The sequence below is a fragment of the Odocoileus virginianus genome, chromosome 9 (assembly GCF_023699985.2).
Source record: "Odocoileus virginianus isolate 20LAN1187 ecotype Illinois chromosome 9, Ovbor_1.2, whole genome shotgun sequence".
NCBI lineage: Eukaryota > Metazoa > Chordata > Mammalia > Artiodactyla > Cervidae > Odocoileus > Odocoileus virginianus.
The window spans coordinates 56981178-56995469 of record NC_069682.1 but is presented as its reverse complement, the minus strand read 5'-3'; the positions used below and the strand labels follow the sequence as shown (position 1 = coordinate 56995469).

The window sequence follows — 14292 nt, the reverse complement described above, 5'->3', positions numbered from 1 at the left end:
TCAGGAAGGTGGGAAGAGATTCCAACTGCTCATCAAATGAACAAATGCAAGATAGTTTCCTTTCCAAAATTTATGTCACTTTCTTTCTTATTAACACAACTCTAATTTTGTTTGGGGCAGCCAACATATGAAGGTAAAAGTATTGTACTTGTTTCAGCAGTCTCTAATGCAACTAGAGGGGATCCAATTTACAGTTCAGTCAACTAATGTATAAACATAAGCATTACTGGAAAATATTTTACTTTCCTATTATAGATGCTACTCCTCTTTCTTCATCAGACCCTTCTCTCAAACACAGATATGATACCTAGAGACAGAAAAGCTACCATGTGATAATGAGGCAACAAGCCCAAGGAAGAATCTAAGAAACACAGAGCAGCCATCGGGAGCAGCAAGTGTGGAGGGAAAACCCACTAAGACTCAGAAATGTCATCGAACCAAAGCTAGCAGCAAACTACTTTCAGAATTCTATGGAGAAGTAAATCACTGCTCTTTAAACTTCTCTAATTAAACTGGCTACCATATTACCTTCAACAAAACACACTCCTGACAAAAATAAGAACAAGCACCATGTGTTCTGCTTGCTATTACCATAGGAGCAAACAGGGGTAAAATCTATGCCAACTGACAGAAGCTGTGGATACTTACACTTTCATTTTTTTGGAGGGTGGAAATTCATTGATGATTACAGGAGTAGCACACCTCTTGGCTTTCATTTTTACATGATGCTTTTCTTTCTGTTCCAAATTCTTCTGAGCAGAGAGTCTGAGAGATCTTCTATGGTAGAAGAATTGACAAAACTTATCTGTAATGAATACATCTACTATATATGTTGCAAAATGTGAAAATATGTCAAACTACAAAGGCTATTTTTACAAACTACAAAAATGGTATTATTTCTACTCTAAAAATCTAATGTCTTATTGATAGCTTTTGAAAATTCACCATAAAATGGTGGTACTTTAAGTGCATTGGTATTTGTAAATCAAACCTCAATAAAGTTGATTTAATTATGTAAAAAAGGCACTGGTACAACTCCCTCCTTTTGAAGGTATGAGTAAAAGTTAAAAAAAAAGATAAGGTGACTGGACCCTGTTACACAGCTAACTAGTCAGATTTGGATGTTAGAAAGAAGATCTCCTGGAAATTTACTTAAGTGTTTATTTTCTCCTCTTTCTTTTAGTCATGACCCCCTATTTTTCTTGAAATATGTAACACATAACAAAAAGTACACAAAAACCAAGTTAATGATTACAAAGTGAAGACTCATGAAATCACCACCTAAACTAAGAAAGAAAACACTGGCAGAAGGTGCTATCTTGACTTTTACAGTAATGAGTACTTTGCTTTTATCTTTTTTACCATATAAACATGCATTCCATAAACACAGTACGTTGGTTTGAAAACAAAACAAAAACTTTATACATTTTCTTGCTTTCTGTCTCAACATTATGTTTGTGAGATTCAACCATAGTTATTCATGGAGTTCTAATTCACAAATTTTCAATGGTCTATAACATTCATTATAGGAACATACCACTATTTATCCAGTTAACTGTTGGTTCTCACATATGTTTCCTGATGTACACATTGTTGTTATAAGATTGCTATGTCACAGGACATTGGTTTATTAACTAAAGTTATTTACCAAGGTGCTTTTACCAATTTATGCTTACACTGGCAAATTTATGAGTCTGTATTGCTCTACATTCTCCTAAATACTTAGTACTGTCGGATGACTTAATTTCAGTCATACAAATTGGTATATATATTAATTACAGAGCCTCACTGTGGTTTTAGTTTCCTTTTCCCAGGGAGATTGAGCACCTTTTCACATGTTTATTGGCCATTTGGTTATCATCTTTCATTAAGTACTAGTTAAGTCTCTTGGTTGCTTTCTACTGCATTGTGAATCATTTTCTAACTGATTAGTAGGAATTCTTTATACACTATGAATATGAGTCCATTGTAGGTTTTAAGAGTTACAAATACTTCCCGCCAATCTAGGGGTTGAGTTCTCACTCCCTTTTTTTTTTTTTTTTTTGCGGGGGGGGGGGGGGGGTCGGTTTCTCACTCTTTATGGTATCATTTGATTAGATAGTAAGTTCAAAAAGCACTTCTTCCCAAAAAAGCAAGTCAGTGCTTTTCTGTGTGGATTCTATTTAAGAAATCTTTCCCTATTCCAAGGTCATGAAGATATTCTCCTGTATTTCCTTACTTGAGCTGTGTTTTCACATTTAGATCTACAATTCACCTAGTACTGACTGTTTTATATGGAGTGAGATAGGTGACAACTCTCATTTTGTTCTATTTGGCTATCCATTGTCCAATCATTGTTTATTGAAGGGGGAAAAATAAAAACACCCTCTCCTCATACCCATGCAGTATCACTTTTGTATATATTGTGTCCATATATGAGATAGTAAGCTTCTATATGATTCCATCGGGTCTCAGCATTGGGCAATACCCAAATTAATACAAAGCATTAATTATTGTAACTTTATAATATGACTTGTTATCTACAAAATACTTTAAAAGTATCTTGACTACTCTTGGACCTTTGCATTTCTGTATAACTTTTAGCATCAACTTATCAATGTCCAAAATGAAAACCTTTGGGACTTTTGTAGAGATCACATTGAATCTATAGGTCGGGTAAGGAGACTTGATATTTATAGTATTGAGTCTCTCAAAGCATTAACATGGGGGCTTCTCTGGTGTCTCAGTGGTAAAGAATGTGCAGACAAGGTAGCAGACAAGGATTCAACCCCTGACTTGGAAAGATTCCACATGTTGCAGGGCAACAGGCTCATGAGCCACAACTATTGAGCCTGTGCTCTAGAGCCCAGGAACCACAACTACTGAGTCCACGTGCTGCAACTACTGAAGCCCACGTGCCCGGAGCCCATGGTCTGCGACAAGAGAAGCCCACACAACTAGAGTAGCCTCCACTTGCTGCAATCAGAGGAAAGCCCGCACAGCAAAGACTCAGCATAGCCAAAATAAATAAAACATGAATGTAGTATGTCCCGTCATTTATTTAGATCTTGTTTAATTTTTCTCAACACTCTCTTAAGGTTTATTAGTATATATTCAAATTTTTATGAGTGCATAGAGTACCTAATTTAAAAATCTTTATCACAGAGAATTTAAACCATTAAAAATCGAGAATAACATAAAGAACCAATAGGTACTCATCACTCAGCTTTAAAAATTACCAACTTATAAAAAAAAAGTTTCCAACTTATAGCCAATCACATTGTCAACTTTCTTTTCATCTACCCATCTTAGATTCTGAAGCAAATCCCAAATTTCATATCTTTCACCTGCAACTATTTTCATATTAATCTCTAAAGGGACTCACAAAAACAAAAATATGGAGTAATGTAGAGTACATTTATCATGCAAATCTTCTTGCATATTATTACAAAATGTATACAATATACAAAAATATGACTATTTGAGTGCACTGGAAAGTGACCAAAAGCAGGTAGAAAATAGGAACATTTATCCATGAATAGCAACAACCAAGGTTAAGAGTTACGAGTTTTCTGCCTGCGGGCACGCCCCAACCGTGGCAGCTCCAGCAGCAGAGAACTCTACTCTCACTGGCTTTAAATAACAGAAGATAGAATTCAGGCCGGTACAGGAGTTAGAAACCTAGGAGGAAAGTCATAGAAGAAAAAGAGCTACAAAAAAGGTGTCACTCAAAATCTGAGTCAAAGCTCTGCACAAATTTCCTGTTACTATATATGCTAACTATGTGTATTTAGGGGAGACCAAACATGCCCAGTGAAGAAAACAGAAACTCATGAGGTGTCCGTCCTTAAAAGACAAGTGCACTAGGTAAGACTGGTGAGTTTGCTGGGTTTTTTTGATTCAGTGCATTACCCAGTGTGCATATAGTAGAACAGCACACAACTCAAGTCTTACTAGCCTGAGGTAACCGAAGCAAAAGTGAGTGAAGTCGCTCAGTCGTGTCTGACTCTTTGCGACCCCGTGGACTGTAGCCTACCAGGCTCCTCCGTCCATGGGATTCTCCAGGCAAGAATAACTGGAGTGGGTTGCCATTACCTTCTCCAGGGGATCTTCCCGACCCAGGGATTGAACTCGTGTCTCCCGAATTACAGGCAGACACTTTAACCTCTGAACCGCTGGAAATTCAGAGGCAAAACTCCAGAAGTAAGAGAACCACAAAGAGGATGAAAACTTAAGTCTGAGTATAAACTCTACTTGGTTTTGGCTGACCACTAAGATCTTCAGGCATAGGGGAGACTCCAAGAAGCCAGATTTTCAAAAAAATTATGTGTAGACATATGAATGGCCAGAAACCACATGAAAATGTGATCAATATCATTAGTTATCAAGAAAATGCAAATTATAAACATAATGAAATATCAGTAAAAAGACTGATAAGATCAAGTGCTGGTCAAGATATGGAGCAACTGTTACTCTCATACTATCCTGCTTATGGAAATGGAAAATGGTACAGTCACTTTGGAAAAATTCTGGCTATTTCTTATAAACAATTTGAATCCTGTCTCTGAAATAAATCTGCCCTGGACAAGCAACTTTAGCACCTCTGAGCCCTTATCTATAAAATAAGTATATTACCTACAACTCATTAATGTTATGAAGATTAAATAAGGTAACATGAAAAGTCTAATGTACTATGGGAAACATAACCCTTCTCTGAACATTATTAATATAACCACCACTGCTGAACACCTCTTACCTCTGAGGCTGAGCTGGATTATTTCTTGATGTGGTTCTTTTGACTTTCATAGAAGGACATTCATTTGATGGAATGGACTCTTCCACCAGATTTTCTTTTTCTGCCTGTTTGTTGTAAGTATTATCAACTGCAAGAGAACAAAAACTAGTCTGTACTCAAATCCCAAGGAAATACATGTCTATATATACATATGATTTAATACAGAATTCTAAATAGAAATATGTGTGTGTGTGTGTGTATCCCTCCTAAGCAGAGGAACCTTTTGTTCCACTGAATCTTATGCAGAAGACCAATTTATAAAAGCTACTTTAGTTGAGGCAGAAATGAAATATCCAGGGCCCTACCTACTTACTAGCCTAAGGCACCTCAAAAAAAGTGTCCCAAACCCCTCATGACACTTTGTTTTATTATTTGTTTATCTGGCTGCACCGAGTCTTAGTTGCAGCATGTGGAATTGCTGACCTTCATGTGGCATGTGGGATCTTTAGTTGCGGCATATGAATTTTTAGTTGCAACATGTGGAATCTGGGTCCCTGACCAGGGGTCAAACCTGGGCATCCTTCACTGAGACCAGAGTCTTAGCCATCAGACCACCAAGGAAGTCCTTCTCGTGACATTTCAAAATGATAAAAATTCTGACAGCTTCTGTGAGAAAATGAAATCACCTAAGTAAGGAAATCAGGATAAGCTGAATTCCTCATCAGCAACAAAGGATGATAAAAGATAATGGAACAATGCCTTCAGAGAAATCAAGAAAAAAATCTTTTAGAAATCAAGAAAAAAATCTTTTAAACTGCAATTCTATATTAAGTCCAACTTTCAGTAGTAAACAAAGGTGGAACAATGACATTTTCAGACATATGAGAACTCAAAGTTCTCTTCCTGCACCTTATTTTAGGAAGTTCCCTGGGGATGTACCCCTGCCTAATGAAGTACAAATGAAAGAATACAAAAAAGAGGACATAAGACACAGGAAACAAGACACTAAGAAGAAACTAAGAAAAATAATGCCATCCTCAAATAAAGCAGTGTAACTTCCAAGGATCATTATTCAATATGTAGCAAGTTCAAATGTGACAAAATTTTAAGTAATTGATCAAGTTTAAAGAATCTACCTGACCCTGATGTCAAGATCATCTTTATGTGGTCAAGGGATTGTGACAAATAACACCAAGAAGAACCAAGAAGAAATGTAGCTGCATCACAGTAACTGACCTGGCATTCAGTAATATTTACATAATCAAAATAATGTAAATATTTCTGTAGCAATCATATGACTAGACATTACAAATACAACCCCCAATTCAATTTAAAACAATAAGAATTTTAAAATGTAGCATCTAAGAAAAGGGACTGTGTATGGGGTGGGAAGAGGAAGGAGATATTTTATCAAAGGATTCTGATGTTACTATGGACATCATAAAACAGAAGCAGAAAAAAAGTGCTGAGAATCTGAGAAAGAAACAATCAAGTTGAAATTAAAATAGAGGTCTGGGGACTTCGCTGATAGTCCAGTAGTGAAGACTGTGCTCCCACTGCTAGGGGGCATGGGTGTAATTCCTGGTTGGAGAACTAAGATCCTACATTCTGTGAAGCCAAAAAAAAAAAAAAAACACCAAAAACCAGAGCTCTGAAAAGTGCTTTGTGAACACAAATAAGGGGCACCAATTAGAGGGAAAAAAAAGATATTTCAGCTGTAAACTGAATGATGAGTAAGAATTTTTCAGTTAGATTAAGGGTAGAATAGCAAGATGGGGAAGCCTGGTGGGCTGCTATCTATGGGGTCGCACAGATCGGACATGACTGAAGCGACTTAGCAGCAGCAGCACTAATTGCACTAATGAGACAGGAGAATGTGTACTAAGAAAGAACAAAAACACTGTGGCTGAGGAGTATGCACGAGTGGAAGCAGTGCATATGGTTTTTGATACATGATGGGCCAAGCAGAGGTGTCCTGCTCTGGGGCTCACTGCCAACAAATAATTTTAAACTGAAAGTGGTCCAGACAAACTAGGTACCATCACAACCTCTTTCAATTCAAGAAGAGCACAAAGACCATCAAAGCAACAGAAAAATCTTCCACACTTCTAAGCACCTCAAGTGAAATATGTATACATGGTTATAACCTCTTACACAAGAAAGATGGATACTTGTCCAGACCCCAAATTCAATAAGATATCACCTGTGTTTGAAAGTCAGCCTAGCAACTGACACTCTGGAAACAAGTTCACTGAAAATACAGCGACTTTCTGATATGGCCCTCTGGTTAGTGCTGTGATTGAGGCAAGTTTCAGATTAATCCATAAGATTAGTTCTCAAACGTTCTAAATTGATTGTAGTGGTTGCACAACTAGTCCATGAGCATATGAAAAAAAAGACTGAAATGTACCTTTTAAGCAGGTGAATTGTATGACATGTGAATTATATCTAAATACAGCTACTATTTCAAAACAATATTTTTGAGTATTTATGACCTCTTAAAAGAATAATTTTTGTTCTAATCAAACAGACAGTATTTTGTATATTTAGTAACTATTAGTTAAATGCCAATCATGTTTTAAAATCAGATACAAGACTCAAAGAATTCTTCTCTCCTGCTGTTTTGTTTCCCAGCCAGACTCAGGTTAGGTTACATTAAATCTAGTCAAAAAAGAAAATAGTTATATATCTGGCAACAAAATTCTGTGTTAGCTTAACTTCCCAAAGCTTGAAAAATGAAAAAAACAGCACATAATTAGTTTTCAACTCACCATGAAATGAATAAATGAACTAGCCTATTTCACCAATTAAAAACAAAGGGATACATCATTTAGGTAATTTCCCCAGGTCCCTCAGGTTCCTAGTATACTGCTCCACCATTCTGCCAAGGAGGTTTTTTCTAAGATGTTCTTTCTTACCTGGCCTCAAAGGTGTGACGTCTTGATGAAGATTAGCCTTCCTCAGAGGTGTTTTACCCTGAAAAAGCCCTCCTGTACCATCCTTCCCAGGAAACTTATTCTCCAAATTAGCCTTCTCATCTGTGAAAAGGTAAAATCATGATCATCTAAACAACCAGCAAGGAAGCAAACAGAAGAGTGTCATACACTTAAAATGAGGCCTAAAGCCTCCTACTGGTACACTTAGAATTCATTTGGCAAGTACCAGCAAAGTTTCAGTGATTAAAAAAAATAAGTACAGGTTATATAACAGAGACAGCAACTGCAAAAACTATCACCAAAACACTGGTAACACTGAACAAAGTATTACAGAAAAGGATAAGTGCAGACTCTGCATTGTGAATAGCTCTTTATCTTTGCTTGATACATATTTAGGATCATATAATCATAAACTGGCCTTATCTACTACCTAAATACATCATGTTCCTTTTAAAGAAAACTGTAATCAGTGAGACTGGTGAGGCTTACAAGGGATATCTTGCAGTCTAATTGAGTTGAGGTTCTTCCTCAATTAAGACAGTGTGGGGTGCAAGAGGATGGAATAGAGCTAGGTTCTCTCAGGGAATTATATCTTAGGTTTTGCCATGACCAAAGCCAGTACAAGCAGTGAAAAGTGTGTTCTATCAACAGCCTACTGATACAAGTTTTAGGAATGTGCTGAGTCCCACTATGAATGTATACTCTGACAGTGTAAAAAGATGTGATTATCTGGAAGAAAATTATAAAGGAATGCATTAGAACTTGTGTAGACCACAACAAACGCTGGAAAATTCTGAAAGAGATGGGAATACCAGACCACCTGACCTGCCTCCTGAGAAATCTGTATGCAGGTCAGGAAGCAACAGTTAGATCTGGACAAGGAACAGACTGGTTTCAAATAGGGAAAGGAGTACATCAAGGCTGTATATTGTCACCCTGCTTAATTAACTTATATGCAGAGTACATCATGAGAAATGCTGGGTTGGATGAAGCACAAGCTGGAATCAAGATTACCAGGAGAAATATCAATAACCCCAGATATGTAGATGACACCACACTTATGGCAGAAAGCGAAGAACTAAAGAGCCTCTTGATGAAAGTGAAAGAGGAGTGAAAAAGTTGGCTTAAAACTCAACATTCAGAAAACTAAGATCAGGGCATCCGGTCCCATCACGTCAGGACAAATAGGTGAGGAAACAGTGGAAACAGTGACAGACTTTATTTTCCTGGGCTCCAAAATCACTGCAGATGGTGACTGCAGCCATGAAATTAAAAGATGCTTGCTCCTTGGAAGAAAAGTTATGATCAACCTAGACAGCATATTAAAAGGCAGAGACATTACTTGCCAACAAAGGTCCGTCTAGTCAAAGTTATGGTTTTTCCAGTATTCATGTAGAGATTTGAGTTGGACTATAAAGAAAGCTGAGTGCAAAGAATTGATGCTTTTGAACTGTGGTGTTGGAGAAGACTCTTGAGAATCCCTTGGATTGCAAGGAGATCCAACCAGTCCATCCTAAAGGAAGTCAGTCCTGAATATTCACTGGAAGGACTGATGCTGAAGCTGAAACTCCAATACTTTGGCCACCTGATGCGAAGGGCTGACTCATCTGAAAAGACCCTGATGCTGGGAAAGATTGAAGGCGGGAGGAGAAGGCGATGACAGAGGATGAGATGGTTGGATGGCATCACTTGACTCAATGGGACATGAGTGTGAGTGAACTCTGGAAGTTGGCAATGGACAGGAAGGCCTGGTGTGCTGCAGTCCATGGGGTCGCAAAGAGTCGGACACAACTGAGCAACTGAAATGAACTGAACATTAGAACTAAGGTGATTTTGAATAAACAGTGGGATCCATTTTTTTCTTCCAAAGTATATTTAAAAGTACTGTTACACTAATATTTCCTTTCCTATTTTCAAGAAAAAAATGTGGTAAAAGAGAGACAGCCCAGCTATTTCCTCAGGGTTACAGTGGACCAAGGGCATGGAAAAGACCTTCTGTACAGCAGCTGGCTTTCTTATCCACCCTTCCTCCTATACATACCCAGCAGACCCACTGGATTTCATTGGAGTTCTTTTCCAAGAGAATGGCATATGCTATCACATTTGGACACTGCACTATAAGTGTTAAGAACAGCTGCAATGGACTCATTTCTACCCCCATCACATACTGATTTCTCTTAATGAGAAAGAAAAAAATGAAGACGACCTGGCAATAACTAGCGTGACACATCACTGGTCTCACATATTTTCCCAGTAATATAAAAACAGAGAACAGACTTATGGACATGGGGAGAGGGGAGGAGAGGGTGAGATGTATGAAAACAGTCATGGAAACTTACATTACAATATGTAAAATAGATAGCCAAAGGGAATTTGCTGTACGGCTCAGGAAACTCAAACAGGGGCTCTGTATCAACCTAGAGGGGTGGGATGGGGAAGGAGATGGGATGGAGGTTCAAAAGGGAGAAGATGTATGTATACCTATGGCTGATTCACATTGAAGTTTGACAGAAAAAAAACAAAAATTCTGTAAAGGAATTATTCTTCAGTAAAAAAAAAAAAAAAAAAACCCACATCCCTATTTGTTGACGATGTCAAAGTTTGTGTCATATCACCTGACCCAGTATCAGAGAATCCTATCTCTATGTGGAAACTGGGTTCTGAGTAGCATAATCCCCCCATATAAAAATGAGCTGGAAATGGCAGCCCAGAGAATTCCGCGGACAGAGGGTCCTGAGCAGCTACAGTCCACGCGGTCCCAAAGAGTCAGACAAGACTGAGTGACCAACACTTTCACTTTCACTGTGACTTTGGGCTAGTTCCATAAATCCTAGAAGCCCGAATTCTAATAACCAAAGCAGTCTTGAGAAAGAAGAATGGAACTGGAGGAATCAACCTTCCTTACTTCAGATTATACTACAAAACTACAGTCATCAAGACAGTATGGTACAAAAAAAAAATACAGATCAATGGAACAAGATAGAAAGCCTAGAAATAAACCCATGCATCTATGGGTACCTTATTTTTTACAAAGGAGGCAAAAATATACAATGGGGCAAAGACAGCCTCTTCGATAAATGGTGCTGGGAAAACTGGACAGCTACATGTCAAAGAATGAAATTAGAACACAGCCTAACACCATACACAAAGATAAACTCAAAGACCTAAATGTAAGACCAGAAACTATAAAACTCTGAGAGGAAAACATAGGCCGAACACTTGATAACATAAAACAAAGCAAGATCCTCTATGACCCACCTCCTAGGATAAAGGAAATAAAAACAAAAGTAAACAAGAGGAACCTGATTAAACTTAAAAGCTTTTGCACAGCAAAGAAAACTATAAGCAAAGTTATAAGCAAAACTATAAGAAAAGACAACCTCAGAATGGGAGAAAATAATAGCAAATGAAACAACTGACAAAGGATTAATTTCCAAAATTTACAAGCAGTTCATATAACTCAATAACAGAAAAGCAAACAACCCAATCAAAAAGTGGGGAAAAGACCTAAACAGACATTTCTCCAAAGAAGATATACAGATGACTAACAAACACATGAAAAGACGACCATCTTCGCTCATTATTTGAGAAATGCAAATCAAAACCACAATGCGATATCGCCTCACACCAGTCAGAATGGCCCTCATCAAAGTCTACAAACAATAAATGCTGGAGAGGGTGTGGAGAAAAGGGAACACTCTTGCACTGTTGGTGGGAATGTAAATTGATACAGCCACTATGGAAGATAGTATGGAGATTTCTTAAAAAACTAGGAATAAAACCACCATATTACCAAGCAATCCCACTCCTAGGCATATACCCTGAGGAAACCAAAATCGAAAGAGACACATGTATCCCTTTGTTTATTGAAGCACTATTTACAATAGACAGAACATGGAATCAACATAAATGTCCATCGACAGATGAATGGATAAAGAAGTTGTGATACATATACACAAAGGAATAATACTCAGCCAAAAAAAGGAACACATTTGAGTCAATTCTAATGAGGTGGATGAACCTAGAATCTATTATACAGGGTGAAATGAGTCAGAAAGAGAAAGATAAATACCGTATTCTGAAGCATATATATGGAAATCTAGAAAAATGATAATGAAGAATTTATTTACAGGGCAACAATGGAGAAACAAACATAGAGAATAGACTTATGAACATGGGGAGAGAGGAGGAGAGGGTGAGATGTATGGAAAGAGAAACATGGAAACTTACATTACCATATGTAAAATAGATAGCCAACGGAAATTTGTCATATGGCTCAAGAAACTCAAACAGGGGCTCTGTATCAAACTAAAGGGGTGGGATGGGGAGGGAGATGCGAGGGAGTTTCAAAAGGGAGGGGATATGTGTATACCTATGGCTAATTCATGTTGAGATCTGACAGGAAACAGGAAAATTCTGTAAAACAATTATCCTTCAGTAAAAAGTAAATTTAAAAAAAAACGAGCTGGGGAGAGGTAGCAAGAGTGAGGTAAGTATAGTTCTAAAAGGGGAACACAAGGATCCTCATGATGTTAGAACAATTTGATATCTTGACTGTGGTAGTAAATCAATGAACCTACACAGGTGATAAAATTACATAGAACTTAATACACATGAAAATAAGTACAAGTGAAACTGGGGAAGTCTGAGTAAGATTTGTGGAGTGTATCATTGTCAACATTCCAGCTGTAATATTATACTCTATGCTCAGAGACAATAAAGCAAGTTTTTATGTGACTTCCCTCACTACAGACATGTAGTTGAATTTCACTCAACTTTTTTCAACCAGATTTTACCATATGCTCATAAAGCTTAAATAGTCATCATTTTTAAATGCAAAGCTTTGATTTCTAGTGATAGTCCATTTCCAAAATAGCAGACATTTCAACTATTTCTATCGTATAATGGATGACAAAGTCTCTGAGTGCAGAAAGGAATTTATATTTTAGTTATCTACAATCCATTCTTCTGAAAGCTGCTCAGCACAAAGCAAGTCACTAACCCTTAAAACAACTAGAAAAGCAGACACTTACCAAACCAGGAATCTATGTTTTGTGTATCTTCCTCATCAGCCAAAGATGAAAAATTGATGAAGTCCATTGGAGCATCATAGGAATAAGAGGTTGTGACTTGTGACATTGTGTCCCTCCCTTGGTGCAAAACAGTAGGTTATTTCCAACGTTTGTGTCACTTTTCTCAACAGGTCACTTCCTAAGGAAATAAATGGTTCAGAAACTTGGTTGCACATTTATCCATTTATCTAAGGTACTGGTTCCCTATTTTGCTTTTACAATCACATATGCAATTCTGAAAATAATCTGGGCAATACGCCTTACTTTTCAAATCACACTAAAAGTAAAGTTTACTTTTTCAGTAACTTGACACTCCTTGAGGTAAATACACTGGAATTAGAAAGAGACCAAATTTAATGAACACCTACAATATATCATGTACTGTGCTAAGTCTTTTACATTCATTATCTTATTTTCCTCAATCTACCGTTTTCTCATTTCCAGTCTCATCCACATCCAATGCACTTTCTCTTTGCCCTGAATAACCCAATTTCTGAAACACATCATAGCTACCAACCAAAATTTTAATCATTCAAAGTCCAATTCAATCATCTCTAAAATCTTTCCCAATTTTCATCTACCGTTCATTACTGTTGCCCCTCCAAAGCCATTGTGCTTTTATACCATCTAATTTTATATTAGTTAACTATGCAAATCTCTCTCCTAGTAAACGCTAAGCTCCTGTAGACAAGAATGAATTCTACTCACTTGTGTATACCTCATCCATTAAGGTGCTTAGAACAGTATCTTATACAAAGTAAAAAATCTGGACAGTGTTTTGCCAAGTACAGGTTTCCTCTTTAAAAATACTTTTGTAAAAAATACTACTCCTGGGCATAAAGAGACATATTTTAAAAAATACATAAAAGGGACAACAAGCAGATTAGGTTAAAAAAAATGTCAAAGATGTGGGCCCATCCTTACTTCCACATACTTTGTACAGAAGAACTGTCCTGTGTTCTGTGTCCTATGGAAACCTGTGTAGGAGTGTCAGCCCCCCACTCCAACCCAATGTGGTTAAAAAAATAGCTGAAAGTAATAGCCTAAAGGCTATACTCACTTGGCAAATAATTTCCCTAAGAAACCCAATGAATCATTTGTCTTCATTATGGAATGACATGGACTTAAAAGTATTCTGTATCATGGAAGAGAAGTAGACATCAGTTAATGACTTACATACACATTTGCTAATTGAAGTACTTTCTTTAAGCCTTTATAAACACATGCTCATTTTTAAAAATGAGATCACAAAAACCGCTTTCATAAAAATCCACAATGCCATACTACTTCACACACCCACACAATTTCTCTCAATCTTTACACACACAACACATACACACACTTAACTTTTACTTTTTTTTTCAAATGGGATCATTGACATTTTCAATCTGCTTCACATATCGCAAGCATCTTCCATGTCAATATAGATATATCAGCAACTAATGACTGTGCCCTAATTTACTTATCCCCTATATTAGGACTGTCCCAATACCTTCACTTTAAAGATACTACTAGAAGAATATCCATGAAGCTAAGTTTCTGTATATATATTTAATTCTTCCCTGAAGAC

The 14292-nt window shown here is 37.1% G+C and overlaps 1 protein-coding gene across 5 annotated transcripts in view; it reads right to left on the bottom strand.

Moving 5' to 3' along the window:
• Positions 1 to 14292, bottom strand: part of TPX2 (TPX2 microtubule nucleation factor) — a 47152-nt gene that overhangs the window by 22143 nt on the left and 10717 nt on the right. For 4 of the 5 annotated variants that reach the window (XM_020915935.2, XM_020915932.2, XM_020915933.2 and 1 more), the window contains 4 exons: positions 12684 to 12861; positions 7633 to 7752; positions 4736 to 4862; positions 649 to 777 (listed from right to left, as the gene is read on the bottom strand). In XM_020915935.2, the coding sequence (XP_020771594.1) occupies positions 649 to 777; positions 4736 to 4862; positions 7633 to 7752; positions 12684 to 12789 (482 nt within the window). In that variant the 5' untranslated portion in view covers positions 12790 to 12861. Of the gene's footprint in view, positions 1 to 648; positions 778 to 4735; positions 4863 to 7632; positions 7753 to 12683; positions 12862 to 13782; positions 13858 to 14292 lie in introns of all 5 variants that reach the window. The other variant, XM_020915934.2, reaches the window with a different exon arrangement.